The 19,151-nt window shown below is 41.3% G+C and overlaps 1 protein-coding gene across 3 annotated transcripts in view; it reads left to right on the top strand.

The window, feature by feature from the left end:
* Positions 1-19,151, top strand: part of pcsk5b (proprotein convertase subtilisin/kexin type 5b) — a 100,996-nt gene that overhangs the window by 25,807 nt on the left and 56,038 nt on the right. For all 3 annotated transcript variants that reach the window (XM_086029918.1, XM_086029917.1, XM_086029919.1), the window contains exons 3-9: positions 3,750-3,905; positions 5,456-5,599; positions 7,139-7,215; positions 11,076-11,164; positions 12,226-12,398; positions 15,281-15,493; positions 18,077-18,177. In XM_086029918.1, the coding sequence (XP_085886044.1) occupies positions 3,750-3,905; positions 5,456-5,599; positions 7,139-7,215; positions 11,076-11,164; positions 12,226-12,398; positions 15,281-15,493; positions 18,077-18,177 (953 nt within the window). The remainder of the gene's footprint in view (positions 1-3,749; positions 3,906-5,455; positions 5,600-7,138; positions 7,216-11,075; positions 11,165-12,225; positions 12,399-15,280; positions 15,494-18,076; positions 18,178-19,151) is intronic.

The raw sequence follows: 19,151 nt of genomic DNA, 5'->3' as shown, positions 1-19,151 counted from the left end.
ACACCAGTGAATCAATTTGTCCTTATTTGCTCTACTCAAATGAACTCTTCCCCATTTTCCCCCCTGGTTACTGACCTAGGCGAACCACCTGCAATCGTATAGTCTGAGTGGGAGGTGGTGGTAGTTCGTGTGTGTGTGTGTGTGCGTGTGTGTGTGTGTGTTTGTCTTTTGAGACTACACAAACAAGCTCCCAAACAAATTAAAGATGAGAAATTGGAGGGAACGTGAGCTGGAATGTAAGAAAGTCATTGCTGGAGTAAAACTAAAACCGAATGGAGCTTGTCCAACGCCTGTGAGCCAACAAAGGGGTGCTGATACTCGGGTAGAAGCAGAGTGTGATATTGTCTTTGCCTTTGAGTATGGATTGGGATAACGTGACGTATCCAAAGTTCTATAAGTGCCGACTCTTATCGGGGGGAACAAAGCGTGTCATCGTCGTCCAATACTTTGGGGAAACAACGGAAGGTTTTTGTCTGCGACAGGTCACCCTGAAAATAGATTCAACTTTGCTTGGTCTTTTTTAATGCAGCCACACTTTTGACCTGTGTCGGATATCCATAATTATCACACCCGGCGAGCATTATCCTTTAGCTTTGTTGCTGTCTGTGTGTTGCCGGCACTTGCTGCTCACCGGCGCGGCACACACATATTACCTATTGGTTGTACTCGTGTCTATTGTTTGTTCCGCGCCGCGCGCAGGCTATTGTTGCTTTGTTTGTTTGGGGCGGCTTCCTCCACGAAACGATTTAGGAATCGAAATGTGCCAACGACATTTTAAAACCTGAATGATTCCGGGAGAACCGAAGTGCTAATCCCGGTTCCACTCGGTTCACAGTTCCCGTTGCCCAACCCGACCGGTAAGTCAGTTCTCTATGCCGTTTGGCTGACTCGGACCGACTGGGCGGCCTTGAAATACAGACGAAAGCTCATAGACAGACTAAGGCAATGACGAATGCCCACCCTCTCATAACATTAAAAACCTGTAAATTGGAGCATTTGTAAGTCAAGAGACTTACTTACTTGACTGACTGAGGGACAACGGCAAACTGCAAAGCATTTGTGTTTTGGTCATAGTGTGTGCGTGGAGCATTGCAACGTAGTTCGACTCACCATAAAACAGGAAACAGTCAGGAAGCAGACTCAACTCAACAGGAAACAGAAAGAACAGTCTGCTGTTCTTTTTCTGTTTAGTGAGCATCCCAACTTTTGCGCAACACTAATGGGCATGAGGGATTTTCTTTTTAATTTTTTTTTTTTTTTTTTTTAAAGAAAATTCAGCCCCTGTCATGAGTAAGCCTCAAGAACCAATGCCTGAGAAGACAAGGTGTCCCATTTTGTGTTGAGGCGCCCATTTCAAGGAGTCCCTAGTCCAATGTTCAAGTTTTTTAGAGATTCTGTCCAATTGCTACCAAATTTGAACCATGGAACGAAATTGCAAGTAAAGTAAAACTAGTTGCTGACAGTCAGCAATTAGTGAAAACTAGTTATGCACACTGTGCGAGAGTTCAGTTGCGTTTGGTTTGTGTCACCACTTTGGTTTAAAGCGGCTATTTTAGAGTCCTTTTAGCTGTTTTCAGAGTTCCCTCTTAAAAGAAACTCAGATTTTTTTCCGGTTGCTACCAAATTTGAACCACGTATACAAGACATATGGGCGACGCTAAATTGAGAAACGTTTGTGTGTATGATGATTCGCCAGAAAACACGAAATTCCTAATGTCAAAACTTTACAAGGTCAGAGACTAGCTACCTAATCAGCCCATTGATTAGTGTCCCCATCACCAAGCGCCGTGCTTTATCTTGCCACCATTTGCAATGCTACTAGAAAGGCACTGGGTAGCTGACCTCTGCCAAGGTGGAGCAGTTGTGGTCTGCCTATAAAAAGGACTTCTGGCCAAAAACAAATTGTTTTACCCACAGTTGCATGTATAAAAGTTAATATGACTTTGCCAAGGCTCAAGAGGGGATGTGAAAGCAAGCAAATACTACAGTATTCACACAAATGAAAACTACTGGGAATAGACTTGAGGGGCTGTCGACTTTTTGTGGAAGTCGCTAGTTGACTTTACTGTTGCTGAAGAAGCAGCGATGCCTTCACTGTCTCCCCGGAGTTATGGCACTGATGGAATTGAAATGCTAATATATGCAAATTGAAATCATACGCCAGTGGTTTAAAGTCGACAAGTGGATATTCATGAACACTATTGTGTTTTTGAGGCGGGTGCAGTAATGTAGCGTAGCACATTGCGCTAATAATTAATCGAGTCGGTATTTAACCCTTGTTCTCTCCCAGGTGGCCCCGTCTTCATCTTTTCCCACGCAGAAGAGACCTGAGCGCCTCTTTAGAGAGCTGCCCGATTGAGTTATTAAGTCACCCTTATTTTTAAAATCAATTCTCTTCCTCCAGCTATTTGTTTTCACTTTGGTGGAGACTTTTCTCTTCTTTTCTTGAACTCTCCAGGGACTCATTCTTCTCAAGCCTCCTCTCCTCCTGGCTTTATCTCGTCTCGCCACCTCCCAACCCTCCAGAGGAGCCGGCAAATTGTTTCTGCGCATGAAAGCGGATAATCACGCCGCAGTAATTATGTCAGTCTCGGGCTCAAGTCATATCGACACGTTGAAAAACGCCCCAGCTTTTTATGCACACGGACATTGTTCGGCAAGAAGAAAATGACTTGTGCTGCCTGGAAATGATTCTCTTTGTCGTCTTAAGTTCTGCATCAGCTTCATCATTAGGTGCTGAGGCAAGTGGCATTGTTCTGGAGAGTGAATAGAGATGTGGGGAAAAATGCCAAAAAACCAACAACAACATCAAGGTTCCTTCTGGGTCTGTTGATCTGACTTTTCTATTTATGATCACGGCATTCTGATTAATTTTGCGTTTGTGGAATAAGTGTTAACCCACTCGTTTTGAGCCATCTCTGGGGGCGGCCATTTTGTCTTCTGTCGACTGAAAATGACATCACAATTGCTCACAACGACCAATCACGGCTCAGATTCACAAAACGGGTCACCCGTGATTGGCCGTTGTGAGCAGTTGTGATGTCATTTTCAGTCGACAGAAGACAAAATGGCCGCCCCCATAGATGGCTAAAACGAGTGCATTTTGCTGCTTAATTTATATTCCAGAAACGCAAAATTAATCAGAATGTCGTGATTCAACTATTGGGCCTGCTGGGAACATATTCTTGAAAAAATAGTTTTGGGTTGTCTTCCGCTTTAAGGCAGATTTTTCTTCAACCTTTTTTTGTAACCAAATTATTCAAGTTAGTCAATTAATTGTTGCAGCCCCACTGGTGATAGTGTTTTGTAAAATCCTCTACCCTTTCTTGTATTTTAACATGTCTTTTACCCCGTGCGACTACACAGTCTTGTTTAGCTTCACCATGGATGCCGCGAGCCCAAAGTGGTCGCCGCATCCCACAATGCAACACGGTTCTCAAAGTTCTTAAAGCAGTACTGTATGCGAAAAGGACGTTGCACAATGATTTCCTAGTATCTGTGCTGTTATTTCGTTGTAATAATAAAGGGTTTTCACTTCTTTTTTGTGCTGTATTTTTGACCACACAGTGGCAAAAATAAGGTAGATAAAACTTCATCCTGGGGTCTAGAAGAGATTCATTTGAATAATTACGATCAAAAACGTTATCTTGTTTCGTAATTTTTCGGTTCACGGAGCTAGTCACGGAACGGCTAGATTTCTTGAACTGAGGTTTTATTCAATGACTTTGAACTCTAATGGAATGTTTCAGGTGGAGTGGATCCAGCAGCAGGTGGTGAAGAGGAGGATCAAGCGGGATTACAAGCAGGCTCCACCCCTCTCTCTGTCCAGCCACACCCACAGCAACCCAACCTTCCCTAGCAACATCTTCTACAACGATGCCAAGTGGAGCAGTATGTGGTACATTGTGAGTACGCCACACATCCCAAAGTTTTTTTCCCCCCTGTCTACCGTAAAGCTAGTTTGTAGGTCAAAGTTCAGCCGAGGTCGTTTCTCGGTCTCTGATTAGTGCCGGGTCAGAGGAGCCGAGGGATTTGTTTGGTTTTTTTTGTGAATGGAAGAAGAGTAGAGCCATAGTATAACGACAGTCAAACACCATCCGTTCCAGGACGGCGGTGGAAAACAGAAATAAGGCAATAAAAATATTATGTAAAACATACAAAAATATTAGGGATATTTTTTTTCATGGGGGGTGGGAAACAACAATTTATTTCATGAAAAGCACCCAAATATTTGGACGAAAAAAAACTACTACGCTTTAGTCTTTTCTGCTTTAATGGGTCAGCTTGGATCGACACAACAGAGATTTGAGATGTTTATCGCAAGTTGTTTGCACACCCCTTCAGATCATTGCTCTTTCTCGGCTGTTAGTAGTCCACAGCTCTGTCAATGGTTAATATTGTGTAGATAAGTGCTAATACTTTGACCACCGATTTTAATATTTTTCTGGCTTTTGAACAGAACTCTCTGAACTGATTTGAGAGAGGGTGAAAACGTTTCATGCACATTTTGATGCCAATTTTGAGAGGGGTTGGTTAATGTTTGAGCTTTTCGGTTCATTAAAAAGTCTTTTTGTGTTAATATATATGTTACTATAAAAACTCCAGAATATACCTCACACAAAACTTCAGTGTTCGAAACTTGGAAATTCTGTGTGATGTCATCACATTCCTCGACATCTTGACGTACCCCAATTGAGCATTTCAATTTTTCTTTGGCTTTTTTTGCCAAATGTTGAAAGTGAGGCGGACACACATTTCACACTATAGCTGTGCGATTATGGTTAGAATAATAATTGATTTGATTGATGTTGAAATAATGATTACTAAAAACTCTTATTCAATGCTTCCAAAACTTTATTGAACTACCAAAATTCAACTACTCAAAACTACTGTTAAAGCCTCATGCCCATTCATCCCTGCAAGTTGAACACTTTATTCTTGAACTCTTTATTATTTTTGTCTAGTACAAAATTACCTTAAAAATACCATTTGCATGTGAAATTCAAGCCTCTTGCATTTTCATTCTGCTACATCCACAACTTTTCTGCATTGCATCTTTGCACACATTCAAATCATGAATAAGCATCCAGTCTTCTTCTTCCTCCTCATTTATCTTTTTATCTTATTTATTTTATCTGACTTTATTGTTTTATTTAATTTCACAAGTGTTGGGACTTGGGGCTAACCAGAGACCTCGGGTATCGTATTTCGTGTTACTATAATAATTTTTTCATTTATTATATTTTTAAGATCGTGAGAAGCCAAAATCAAATTCACTGTTTTTTTTTGTTGTTGTTAATAATCGGAATCGAGAATCATTAGGAACCAAAATCACCCAAATTCAAACGATGCCCAACCCTACGGCATGACCCATGCGCCAATTCTTACTTTCTTTATTATTCTTACATTTGACAATTAACAGGCAATAATCTTTAATGTATTTTGGCCGCTACAGCACTGCAATGATGACGTGCACAACTGCCAGTCGGACATGAACATCATGGGAGCTTGGAAGCGGGGCTACACGGGCAAAGGCGTAGTGGTGACCATCCTGGACGACGGCATCGAGCGCAACCACCCAGACCTTGCTCAGAACTACGTGAGTGTGTATGTATGCTTGTGTGTGGGGGTGTGTGTGCGTGTGTGTGTGTGTGTGTGGACAGACAGACAGTTATTGCTCAAAGTGACCAAGTGGGCTTCCCCCCTTTTGCATCATCCACTTCAGAAGACTAAACCCCACCCTTGAATAGACATATCCTTTTCCATGAGGGAGTAACTGCAGTCTTCTCAGTGTGTAGACTCTTATTGTTGCTATTATATACTTCAGGTAGTGCCCAATTTGAACTCCGCTTTTGCGCTTTTGCCAACCAAAACAGCATCAAGTACCACAGTGAGAAACAGTGTCTTAGATTAATTTATGGACCATTCTCCTCATTGTTTTTTTCATTTTTTAATTGACTTAAGTTATGACCTCTTCATTTTTGGTTTACTTTTGGTCATTAAAGAGTTAACTTTTTAGGCCATTTGGAGTCTGGTACCAGTGATTCTTAACCTTAGTTTGATTGTACCCTAGGGGTTCGGTGAGTCAGTCTCGGGTTCAGCGGAGTCAACAGAGCTGGGCATCGTCTATCCGTCTATAACTTCTGGGCGGTATTTCCGACCGACCCACATGGTCCCAGTCCGTCCCTCGTCGGCGACAGCCAATCTGCGTCAAAAACATAATTTTCACATCCCACGCGGGCGCCGCACAAGCAGGCATGCCGCCAAATATAGAAAATATCAAATAAAAGCAACAGGCACGCACACACACACAGTGTGGTGATCGGTGAAATAAAAACAAAATGGGGAACGTCATTGCATCTGTAGGACCGAAAGGTTTACAACAATGATTTATTTTTTATTTTATGAGAATGTTACCTACTAAGGTGAAGCTCAGCATTCCTGAACTTACTGTATGTCTGTAAAGGCAGCAAAATTTACATTGATTTGCAGTAAATATCCATTGAGTTAGGGTTTTGATTTTTGAGTGAAATTCATAATTTGTTGGTTTTGTTCTTGGAACACAGTGATTTTGTATACTAACTGATGCATGGTTCATTTTGTGCACTGATATAACATGCACCTATGTTTTGAATTTGAAAAAAAAAAAAAACATTTCACACCCCGAAAGGGTTTAAAAAAAAACAGGGTAACATTGCTTTATTTTGAATTACGGTGAGTGCCGGCTTACATTGCATTCCTCATACTTGTGGGTGCGCAGGTATGTGCCGTGTGCCTCCTCGTGTGCGTCTGCGGTTACGCTGTACGTGCATGTTGAGGTATGTCTAGTACACGCGCATACACACTCACACAGAGAGGCCCGATTGGAAGTTGTTGGCCCGAGGCTGCAGGTGAGGCTAAAATAATTCACTCTCCCTTTGATGAATTTGTTGATGCTAAGGGCTGAGCTTTAGTTTGATGCCGACATAAAAGCCGCCTTTTCCTGTGACCGCACACGTGCAAATGATTGTTGGAGACGCAGCGTTTTCCTCAGCTCCTGTTTTTTGTCCTTGTTGCTGTTCTAATTCTTCTTCTTCTCCTTCTCATTTCCGTTTTTGTTTCCTCCCGCTCCTTCTAACCACTGTGTCTCCTTCTCCAGGATCACCAAGCCAGCTTTGACGTGAACGGCAATGACCTGGATCCCATGCCACGCTATGACGCAACCAACGAGAACAAGTAAAAGAAAAAAACATTTCAATCTCAAATTGAAATCATTATGTATTCTGTATTCCACTGATCCAGTGCCACTTGTACATTACTCAATTGCAGCGAGTGCAAGGAGTCTAATACGGCTTATCTTTATTGCCAAAAAACAACTCCCTTACCTACAGTGGACGAGCCCTGCCGCAAATAGTGAAAAACCGTGAGTTAATTGACTTGTCCCCATAATAGTATTTACAAGTGTCTATATTATTACCGCAATTTTCGAGAATAACATGCATTTGTCGGGGGTGGTGGGGGATCATCCAAAATCAAGAGCAATGTTCCCTCTAAGAAGCTCTAAGATTCTCTCACCCTCTCAAGTGCACAGGATGACGCTGGCGCGCACCACGCTGACACATTAACACAAATTGCTTTATTTCCACCCTTTTCATCTACAAACAGTTCACCACAACGTTCCTACGTCCCTCACAGTTTCAGTAGCGGGAATGAGGGTGCACACTCAGTTGCTCTACTACAGTTTACTTTTAAGCATACATTGACACACACTCACACTCAGCACTGAAGAGATGCTGCAGGCGGCACACAGACCGCTCTATTCAGGAAGTCCAAACAAAGTTTACGAGCCCCTTAAATGAGGCTTTTTCACGTGTTTCATCGGTCAGGTAATTAGAATTTTTTGGGTGTGTTTTATTAAATGACATGTTTTCCATTATGAGTGGACAATGTGAGACCATATTTATACAGGTTGTATTGAGAGTTAGTTACGCTTAAAATGATCTGTGTTCTGATAGAAAAGTAACAAACTCGGGCTAATTCTATGTCATTTTATATTCTTCATGTCACAAATGTCTATTCAATGATATGTTCTTTTTTAAGATATTTACTTTTTTGTAACATACCTACATAATGTAATTCAGGGTCACCAACTTTTTGAAACTGAGAGCTACTTTTTGGGTAATGATTAATGCGCAGGGCTACCAGTTTCATACAGTCTTATAAAATAACAAATAAGCTTTACATGTTTATTATTGATAACTAAAGATATTAATTTATATGAAGACACTTATCATGTTAACTCATTCACTATCAGGCTTTTTGAGACCCTCTGTAAAATGACAGGTGAATATGTCATCGGGATAGAATGAGTTGTTAATGATTTCTCAATAATTGGGAAACAGATAAATACCAGATGCTACACATTATTTTCATTAATCTTTGCCAGGGTTTATATTTTGAAATGATCACTTCATCAGCATTCCTAGAAAACGGTGCAGGACATGTTTCTGTCCCTTTGTAATACAGCACATTTGGTTAAAAATGACATCCAACTTAGTATGGCACTAGTCAGATAATGTTTTCATTATCATTAACACATTATTTTAATGTCACAGGCTTTAAAACTGTATGTGGGCTGATATCAGGCAGCCGCCTATAAATTTATTTATACAGGTAAATACTTTACCCGTATATAGCTTTCCGGTTGCTGGCCAATGTGAGAAGCTAACCCAGCAGTCCACTGTACATTTCTAAACATGTTTTCAAAAGAGACATGCGGCGGACAGATGCCACTTTAATTACCCTGATTTCATTTGGTGTCTGTGGTGTTTAATGTGGCTAGACAAAACTTTGTCCATGGCTTTACTGTAGTTGTCGCAAGTTTTTTTATTTTCTCTTTTACGGGCTCGAGACAATGGGAGTGTGCCTGTTCTTCCACTGACTGCAAATCTATGGCAGTCCCAACTCTAGTCTGGCCTCATCCCTCAAAACAAGTGAGACGCAGATGTGCGGAAAATGGAAAATACGAGGAAAGTACAAAGAGCGGAACGACAGCCAGACTGAAGATTTTATGGATTAGTAAAGTGAAATGAAGTGAGGGAAGGCGACTGAAGCCAGTTTGGCTCATTAAGCACCGCCAAGGGGACTGCTAGTGATTTAAATTTGTTACAAAAATGCTAAACTTTCATTCAAAATAGGGCTTGTGTTCATTTTTCCGTATGCGGCACCGGTGAGTCAATGCGTGACTGCCAGCATGATCAAAGCAACTTCTGCTCGGCGAGCGTCATCCTCGCTCGGATGCAGCGTCACGTCTTCCATCCCAGATGTTCAAATGGGAAATATCAGTGCCGACATGTGGAAAACCTTAAATATTGAGGCCACACATGCATAAAGCAACACAGCACCTTAAAGGTGGAACACAGTGTGTTTCAGGATGCCTGTTCAACACTGACATCATTTATTATGTTCCAGTTACGAGTTGTGGCTTGGTTGATTTTTGGCTTTGTGTTTTGAGGTATGGGCAAGCTTAAGCTCGAGTGAAGTGGAAAAAAAAAAGAGCAATTACCGCAAGATAACGTAGTGCATTGCAGACGCACTGCCAGCCGTGATTGGTCGTTGTGAGCAGTTGTGATGTCATTTTCAGGCGACAGAAGACAGAATGGCCATCCCCAGAGATGGCTAAAAACGAGTGGATTAACACTTATTCCACAAATCAATATTTATCAGAATGTCCTGTTTCAACTAGTGGGCTTTCATAGAACAAATTCTTGAAAAAAAAAATGCCTGCATAGACTTCTTCTTTAAGAATCAAAACAATGATATTTCGGAATTGTTTAGCGGTCTATTGTGCTATAAAAATGCCGGATGACATTGTCAAGTATTCCCATAATTTAGATATCACTCCTACCGTCCGGTTTCATGTTCTTCCATGGAGAAAGGGTGGGAAAATAGACATTAACAGTGCAATGGCTTACAATCCAGTCAGCCTGCGAGCCTCCAATGTGACTTCTGTCACAACTCTACGTCCATAAAACATAACCGATTATCACCAAAATTGCAAGTGTGCAAGAGTAGGCATTTGATAATCATTCTCGGAAACTATTAGAACGAAACTCGCAATATTTTGGATGATTGATCAATTGGTACCTAGAAGAAATATAATTTTTGCTGTTTAAGATCATCATTTGATCCGTGCCACTTTTGCTTGCCTATTACACCTGCTATGTTGCGACGCCATTCACCTGCAATTCAAGTTTCAAATCACTGTAAAGCTAGTTTGTGATGGTCGGTCAATCGTGAAAACCAGTTGCAAAACGCAGCACACTGAATGCACAACAATTTAGTCGCATTGAGTCACGTCACTCTGTGTGCCATGGGCTTTAGGTATACGTTATCTTCCCCAAAATATTGCTAACTATAAGTCATACATTTACACAATTCAAAGACCTTTGCTTTTTAGAGCTTTCTTTATGTAACTTCCATTTCAGTACTTTTGAGACGGTAGTATGGAAAAAAAAAAAAAGCACAGTTCCACAATATTTCCCTGGACCTTAAAGCACCCTGGTCTGTTCCCCAGGGTCTTTCCATAGCAGGGGGGGTGCAGGGGGAGATGCAGATGTTCTCTGCAGGAGGGTGTCTGCGTGCGCCTGCCTGCCTGAGTGTGCGTGCGCGTGCCTTAAATGTGTGTGTGTGTGTGTGTCTCTCTCTCTGTGGGCGTGTTTGCGTGTGTGTGTTTGTGTAAATGGGCTTTCGCTATAGTGCCTGTCTACCTTCAAGGTACTCAAAGCACTTGAACACTGTCTTCATTCACCTCCTGATGATGCAGCATCAGGAGCAACCGGGGATTGAGCACCTTGCTCAGTGATACTTCAACATGGTCACAGGGGCTCTAGATGCAACTTAGAACCTGCATTGACTGGTGGAATGTTACTCTTCTGTGTGTGTGCGTGTGCGTGTTTATATGTTTGCTGACATGCTAGCATAGACGTGTATCTAGTATTGCATTTGTGTAACGTGTACACACAGTTGCACTCGTGTGACTTGCCATGTACTCCATGTTAGACGGTGTAATAACTTGAATGTGGTCTCTTCCTCAGACACGGGACCCGGTGTGCAGGAGAAGTGGCTGCGTCCGCAAACAACTCGCACTGCATTGTGGGAATTGCCTACAACGCCAGGATAGGAGGTGGGCTTATCAGGGTTTATTTGTATTCAACAGAGGTATGTGAGCAATTTGAATTGAAATAGGATTAATATTTAAAATCACGGTTGTGAACAAAAGGAGCATGTTATCATGAGAGGGTTGTCAGTCATATACTGTACAACAGTGGTCATCAACGTAGTGCCCGCGGGGATCAAGTAGCCACCAAGGACCACATTAGTAGTCCGTGGGCCCATTCTAAAAATAACTCACCAGTGATGGGACATTGTGATTTCCTAGTATTGTTGTAGAAGTGATGTGATTTGTGAATGCTACTGGCAGAAATGTCTAGAAATAGTGTTCCATACGGATATGTATCTAATTATTTTGAGAACTCATGATTAGTGTCTTCACAAAAATGAATATCATTCATTATTAGTATTATTAACAATATTATTAAAGGTAATTTGAGCAAATTTGTTACTTTAGAAGTGTCTATCAAACTGGTAGCCCTTAAAATTAGTAGCCAAGGAGTTGTGCTCAGCCTCAACAAGTTTGGTGACTCCTGTTGTACAGGTATGTGCATGTCTCAAATCTTAACCTTCAATTTTCAAGCAAGTCCCAAGTTATTGTAGCAAATCTCAAGCAATTCAAATTGAGTACCCGAGGTTCAAGTTAAAAAAAGTGGAGTAATTCTTCACTTTGGTTCAGCAGGCCGTTTAACCTACAGTAACTTTTTGGCACAAGGAATGTGTCTTTAAAATCTTTTATATTAACATAGTGTTAACTTGGGACAGAGAGCTGTAATAACGGTGTCAACAATGTGAAAGCAACAAAGCGACACACAAACATTTCAGACTGAAAAACAGCTTTATTCCGCATCCCTTGTCCGTGTCTGCCCAAATGTGGAAATTTCAGCCCAATACGAAGTTAGGGGAAAAAAAACACCTAGTGGTAAGTTGCAGATGTTTTTTCGTTGTTGTTATTTTTTGGGGGCTGTGCCAAAGTCAACATTAACCCAAACTGTAATACAAACTGTCTAAAATGCTATTATGTCTTATCGATCACCCGGTTCATCCCTTGCGGTGTGTTCTTTTGTGCGTCAGGCGTGCGCATGTTGGACGGGGATGTGACGGACATGGTGGAGGCCAAGTCTCTGAGCTTGCAGCCGCAGCACATTGACATCTACAGTGCCAGCTGGGGGCCCGATGATGATGGCAAGACGGTGGACGGACCCGCGGCTCTGGCCAGGCAGGCCTTTGAGAACGGCATTCGCATGGTGAGGAACTGGTTTTCCCAGACCAAGTAGTGAAAAATATGATACAAAAATATGCAAAGTGCACCGGTATTGGAAAAATGCAAATATGCAAATATTCGGGGAAAAAATACAGTGGTATTGTTCTTACCGTATGATAAAAGAGAATGTGAAGATTTTTCTTTAAGTGTATTTAGTAGAGGTGTAAAGATATGTGTATTGACCGATGCAATTCGTAGTGATATAAGGTTAGAGACAAAGTGACATATTGCTTTTTTTTTTTTAACGGTACAGTTTAATATAATCAAGGTGATTTCAATACGATATTTTGATACAGTAACAAAAAGCTTTTTTCTGTAAGTAAACATATACTAGTTACAGGCAACTCCAAATAAACAATATTATTTTTTTCATTGGGTTTTATTTTAAAACCACCTCAATTTTACGTACTGAAAAATGTAAAAAATAACCAACATTGATATCAAAACAAGCCACTTCTCTATATATTCTTGCAAAAATAAAGTGAAACAGAACAAGCTTTTTTTATACACTAACTTACCTTATTATCGGAATAAGATGGTTCTTTTTATGCATCAATGTAAACAACCCCTTTTGATAAAGGGCTTCATATATCCAAACAATATTCGATATTCTCTTTTGTGGAACCCAAAAGTACACACAAGTATTAAACGTATATATTTTCACCTTTAATTAACCTGCTGCTGTGATTGTTCTGTATGAAAAAACATCTGTATGTAACAGTAAACAATTCTTTCATTTGTCCCGTTAAGTATATAATCAATGTGTATTAGCGACACAATATTAGAAAACATAGTAGACAAAAACATTAGATCAGAAATGCCAGACAAATATGCAAATATATTAGATTAAAAAATTGGGGTGTCCCGATACAACTGTTTTCATTTCCAATATGATAGGAAGGCCGGGGCCGGATTTTAACCCACGTCCTCTGCAATGTGAGGCGGATGTGCTAACCAGTCGCCCACCTTAATATTATTTATTATTATTATTATCATTATTATTTATTATTATTAGTTTCCAGTACTTGACAGTGATGATATGATGATATTTCTGGCAGTACTTTGAGCACCCAATGATTCAGTCTGTTTTGAGTGTGACTTCACTTGTAAGAGTTGTGTGACAAAGTTGGCTCATGGAAGTTTCAACTTGGAAGAATGTGTCAAAGGTCATTGTTGGATGTCTTAAGTCTTCATGTCTTCCTCTTCGCTTGACTCTAAGCAAAGATGGCTTTTTGAGCCTAGTATGGTCCTTGGTGAAATGCAAAAGGACACTTTAGTGGACAAAGCTGTTGTGTCGTTTGAGACGCGCCTGACAAGGGCCACGGCCTTTGGACTTTGCAGCTGCACGTGTGACTCAAGTAGTACTTTCTGTTGTCAGTTTGTTAAAGCCGTAAAAGGCAGCAACTCTTCACCTTTATCTTAAGTCAGTACAGCTAAGATGTTGACAGACAAAAACAAAAAGGATCAAATTGTCACAAATGTTTGATGAAAAATACAAAAACAATACAAAAACGCAAAATATTGAACAACGTTTGTCTGAGTCGGTGCTGTTGTATTATTATTGACCTGAAAATAATGGAGGAAAAATGCCAGCAATGTAAAAGGCTACAGACATGCATTAGCCCCTTTCATAAGGTTTCTGAAAAATTGGCCACGGTGAAGACAAAGTCAGTGCAGCAATTTTTCATCTTGGCAATACGAGAGTGGTAACAAAGACAGGGTGGCGTCTGTGTCTAAAACAAAACTTGCCTGAACAAAAATGTAAAATTTGACACTGGCTTCTCCTGCCTTGCTGTTTTGAAAGCCATTGCCACCGGTGTTACAATGCATCCAGTTATCCAATTGTGAGGTTCACTTGTGTGAGAACATGCACAGTTGCGGCATTTTCCCACAAATGCCGGATCTTCTTTTACGGCTCTACTTGAATAAAAGTTGAAAAGAGAATTTAAAATGAAACATGGAGACTATCTTGAATATCGTTTGCATACTAAATAATGCAAAACAGATGCAAAAGCTTGTCATTAAGATTCATGTATTATTCACAGGGAAATTAAGGAAAATGTTGAAAATTGCCTGAAGTGTTAACACAAGTGAGCAAAAATCATTAGTTAAGTATTTCTTGCCAAATCCTGCAAACAAACCTTAAAGGGGCCATATTTGGGCTGTAGTTGGGTGTTTGAATCTGGGCTCTGGCCTTCTTGTGTAAAGTTTGTATGTTCTCCCTGTGTTCACGTGGATTTTCTCCAAATACTCGCGTTTCCCCCCGACATTCCAACAGCATGCATGTTGGGTTTGTACCCGAAAAATGTACACAAGTACTATAACCATGTAATTTTTACTTCCCACAACTGCTACTCCCACTTTTTGTCTCGTAAAAAACTTTTTTTGGGCAACATTTTTTCCCAGGGGTGTTTTGTTAAGTCTTACGTCTGAGTTATTTGTACGTCTTGCCAAGGACAGGTGTGCGGACCACATGAAAAATGCATCTCGCTGACAACAAGCAAAGCAAAAACCCTCTACATTGTGCGTCCCTTCCAAACCCCACCGGAGAGCTCGTCTGATCTTTCACTTTCAAGAGACTTTGCGAGACACCAATACCCCAAATAGTGCTAAGCAGCCCCCTCCTCCATCCAGTGTGTGCCACTAACGTGTTCTGTGTCCACGACTGTGATGGGTCAAATGCCGAAATCAAATTTTATGTACATGTGTGTACGTGACAAATGAAGATGATTCTTTTTCGTGAGCGCTATTGAGCCACAGAGCCTGTAACTTCCCTCTGAGCAACCCTCAAATAATCCCTAAAACGATAATGATGAGTAGGTAAGCAAGCATCATGTGTCATTTGTTTGTTTTTTTTTTCCCCAGGGGAGGAAGGGCCGGGGCTCTATCTTTGTGTGGGCCTCGGGCAACGGCGGCCGAAGCCGCGACCACTGTTCCTGCGATGGCTACACCAACTCCATCTACACCATCTCCATCTCTAGCACGGCCGAGAGCGGACGCAAGCCCTGGTACCTGGAGGAGTGCTCATCCACGCTCACCACCACCTACAGCAGTGGCGAGAACTACGACCGCAAGATTGTAAGCTGGAACCTTGGGTTGGTGGGGTAATGAGGGGGTTTGATGTCCTCCTAGTCGGACTTGTGTGCGCATCAAATCCACTAGTTGGAGTATAAGGTAGTTTCGGTATGGTTACAAATAACTACGGTGGGTGAAGTCCCTAAAATGTAAATGTATATTGTTACAAAGTTCATTAAATGTCCTCAACAGCTGGCATTTCAACCCCTGGTTTTTGGCTTCTGTACAAACAGTATAGACACAGAAGCTTTGGTGGTGTCTGGGCCCTCATAGAGATTCATTTCCCTTTCGGGAATGAAAGGATCTTCTTTTCAAATGAGCAAAACTGTTGGACTCATTTTGGTTCACCTTAATGTGGAATGAATTTATCTATTGAATTTATTAATTTATTGTTACAAAAGGTTGAAGGTTGAACTCCCTGTACTGTAGTTCATAGATTTGGACCGGAAAAGCTTTCGGCCAAAAGGTATTTTGTACCCCCACTTGGCTTGACCCACTTCCACTGTATCGTAACCATGGTCCACCGGGATGAACAATGCTAGTTAGCCAATGTTAGCTACCTTGTCTGGCACCGTCCCGCTACATTCCTCGCATTGACGCTACCAGCGGGCACACACAGTAACCCGGTTGCTTTGTACAAATGAGCCATTTTTTGCACGTCACTCTAATCTACTTGAACACATTCTGTGCTGCAGCACATTTTTAGTGCTTGTGTGTTTGTGTTGGGATAATCCCTCCAACTTTTCAGTCCAGCAAAGGTCCTTTGATGAGGGCTCAGACGAAGAGCTAGCCAAACTTTCTCTTGGCTTGCAGTCTGCCTTGCTCTAGAAGTCCGTATGATTTGGCCAAAGCATGCCATGATCCAACTACAATGAAGCCTCGCTTTTCACGGAGGTTAAGGACCAAGACCTGCTGTGAATCGCAACATCCACACATATCACTGGAAGCAGTGCAACCAAGAGAAAAGCTACAAAATAAAAATAATGGCCTGCTAGGTATCGTAATTAGGGTGACCCAAAATGATTGCAACCCATACGTGCCTGTCATTTCTACACCTGATGATGGAATTGCTTGTTTTCTTACACAGTTTGGTTTGATAACAACTCAGTCCTGAAAATTTGAGCTTTAGTCTAGAATGTATCACCTTTCCAAAATGTGCTCCTAATGTACATCTTGGCGCCTGATACACACTCCTCCCTTCAAAATATCCCTTATCTTGCCTGTAATTTCTGCTTTCACTTGACCAAAGAGGCGAAAGTGAGCCTCATATGAGAACCACAAATCATTCAGAAACTCCGTGTTGACAGTTTTTTGTTCACAAAACCAACAGCATGACAACTCTTCTGTCTCTATAGAACCAGGGTGACCTTATGTTTAATCTGAATTTTGTCAGGATACATAGAAATTTAGGTCCATGATCAAAAAAAATTGGGGATTGTGTAGCTGCTGGCTGTGCCTCCGAATTGATTTCTTAAGGCTGCAAGTGACCGCATAAACACTCCCAGCCTCCCTAACACTCAAATGTCATCCAGGTTGGACCCCATCAGCTTTAGAGCTCAGGACAATTCCTTTGTTTCTAAACCTGTTGACCCATCTGTAAGTCAGAGTTTGTACGGGTAACAATTGACATTGAACTTATTTAGAATTTTTGTCCTGGTCTGAAAATAGGTCTCAACGCAGAAAGCCCTCTGCTTCAGTTGTCCAAAATATTTTCAGAAAAATCTGTTGAAGATTTATTTTCTTATCACTGCCTTTTCGATTCATCTGTCTAATGAGATTGAAAAACATTATTTAATAACAATTTCATCAGCCGTATTATTGGTTGCAGTCATTGTTTTGTTTGCTGACAAGCTCCTCCTCCACATGGCGCCTTAAAAGGAGTTCGGTGTTTGGCCTACATCCTAAGTAAGGTGTTACAGAAAGAGTAAAAAAAAAAATACACTCACAGGTGTAAATATGTGCACGTTGCAGCAAATACTTTGTCATGTTCTTCAGAAAAATTCACAAGTAGTATTTGTGAATCGGCAGGAGTTTACTGTTGCGTTGAACGGTAACTACACAAAAAAAAATATGAATGCAATACTTTTGTTTTTGCTCCCATTTTTCATGAGATGAACTCAAAGATCTAAAACCTTTTCCCACATACACAATATCAAGATTTCTCTCAAATATTGTTCAGAAACTAGTCTAAATCTGTGATAGTGAGCACTTCTCCTTTGCTGAGATAATCCATCCCACCTCACCGGTGTGCCATATCAAGATGCTGATCAGACTCCATGATTAGTGCACAGGTTTGCCTTCGACTGCCCACTGTAAAAGGCCACTCTGAAAGGTGCTTTTGGGTTGAGTTCCCCTAGAAACTGTTTTGGGATCATTTGTTTGTGGTATATTTTAAGTTAAAAAAGCAGAAGCAGTATAACATGTCATTGTCCCTGACACACGGTTCTTTGCCATTTGTGGAAGGCCTTGGTCCCTATCTACTGAAGGCTTGAATTCTTTAGAGGACTTGAATGTAGAGAGTCACTGACTCAAGGATGGAATCTGAGGGTCCAGGTGCATAACTATTCTATCTCCCTCACCATGCAGATCACAACAGACCTGAGGCACCGCTGCACGGACAGTCACACCGGGACGTCAGCCTCAGCTCCCATGGCTGCTGCCATCATCGCTCTGGCTCTGGAAGCCAAGTAAGATCCATCTAACTACACCTCTTCTCCTTCATTCCTTTTGCACTTCACTTAGATTTATACAGCATGTCTCATTGATGGAGGGAGAGAGCTCATACGCCTGGAAATCTTGCATTAGTTTGTAACGGCATCTATCTTGAGTTGAACAATCCATTCGAACCATGCTTAGTTCAATTGACACCTTAAGTCCAGTACATTTTTTTCCTTGCTGCCCTCAGTCGAAAGTTGTGACAAAGTGAATGTTATGGATTATAATAGGGCTGCATATTGGATTATGTGATCTCCACTTGTGTCACTTCCCTCAGTCAAGTGTCAATTTACCATGACAAAAAGCCAATATATAAAAAAAAATATAGAAAGTATAGAGTAAATACAAGTCACTCTCATTCTCCAATCTCCATTGTCGTTGTTTGTTAGCCTAAAGTAGCGTTAGCATCCCCGGTAGAATTCAAAAGACTATGAATGGGGGTGTGTTTTTCACAAACTATTAATTGATGACGGCGATCATATATGACCAAGGCGACTTTCGCACGCCGTCACGTGCCTAGCTCCTCTCAATTAGCTGAGGTCATTTAGTTTAACCCGGATAATCCACTTTTAATCTCCAGCGGTAGAAAATATTCCGGCTTTTCCTGGCATAGCCGGCCGGGCACATAAGCCTGTTTTCTCAACAAGATTATTTACACGCAGAATCACTGCGCAACTGCCTTTATGCTTCCTCTCCTTGTCTTGTTTCTTCTTCTTTTCTTCAAATCTACGTGGATAAACTTGCATGCACATGCAGGCAAGGAAGTATCAATTGCTTTCGGCAGATTCTATGATTGTACCAGGTGGTATTTAATGAACCATTGCCAGCGTGGTGAACCAGCTATTGTGTGGTTTCCTTTCTTATAGTGTGAAAGAGCTTTTCAAAGTTTCCGTGAAACGCAAAAGGCCTCGGGCATAGAGATGAGCTGATTACAAGGTCACAGTGA

Source organism: Filicampus tigris, chromosome 5, assembly GCF_054856515.1.
Source record: "Filicampus tigris isolate MCC_2025a chromosome 5, RoL_Ftig_1.0, whole genome shotgun sequence".
NCBI classification, from domain to species: domain Eukaryota; kingdom Metazoa; phylum Chordata; class Actinopteri; order Syngnathiformes; family Syngnathidae; genus Filicampus; species Filicampus tigris.
This window is presented reverse-complemented; position numbering and strand designations above follow the sequence as displayed.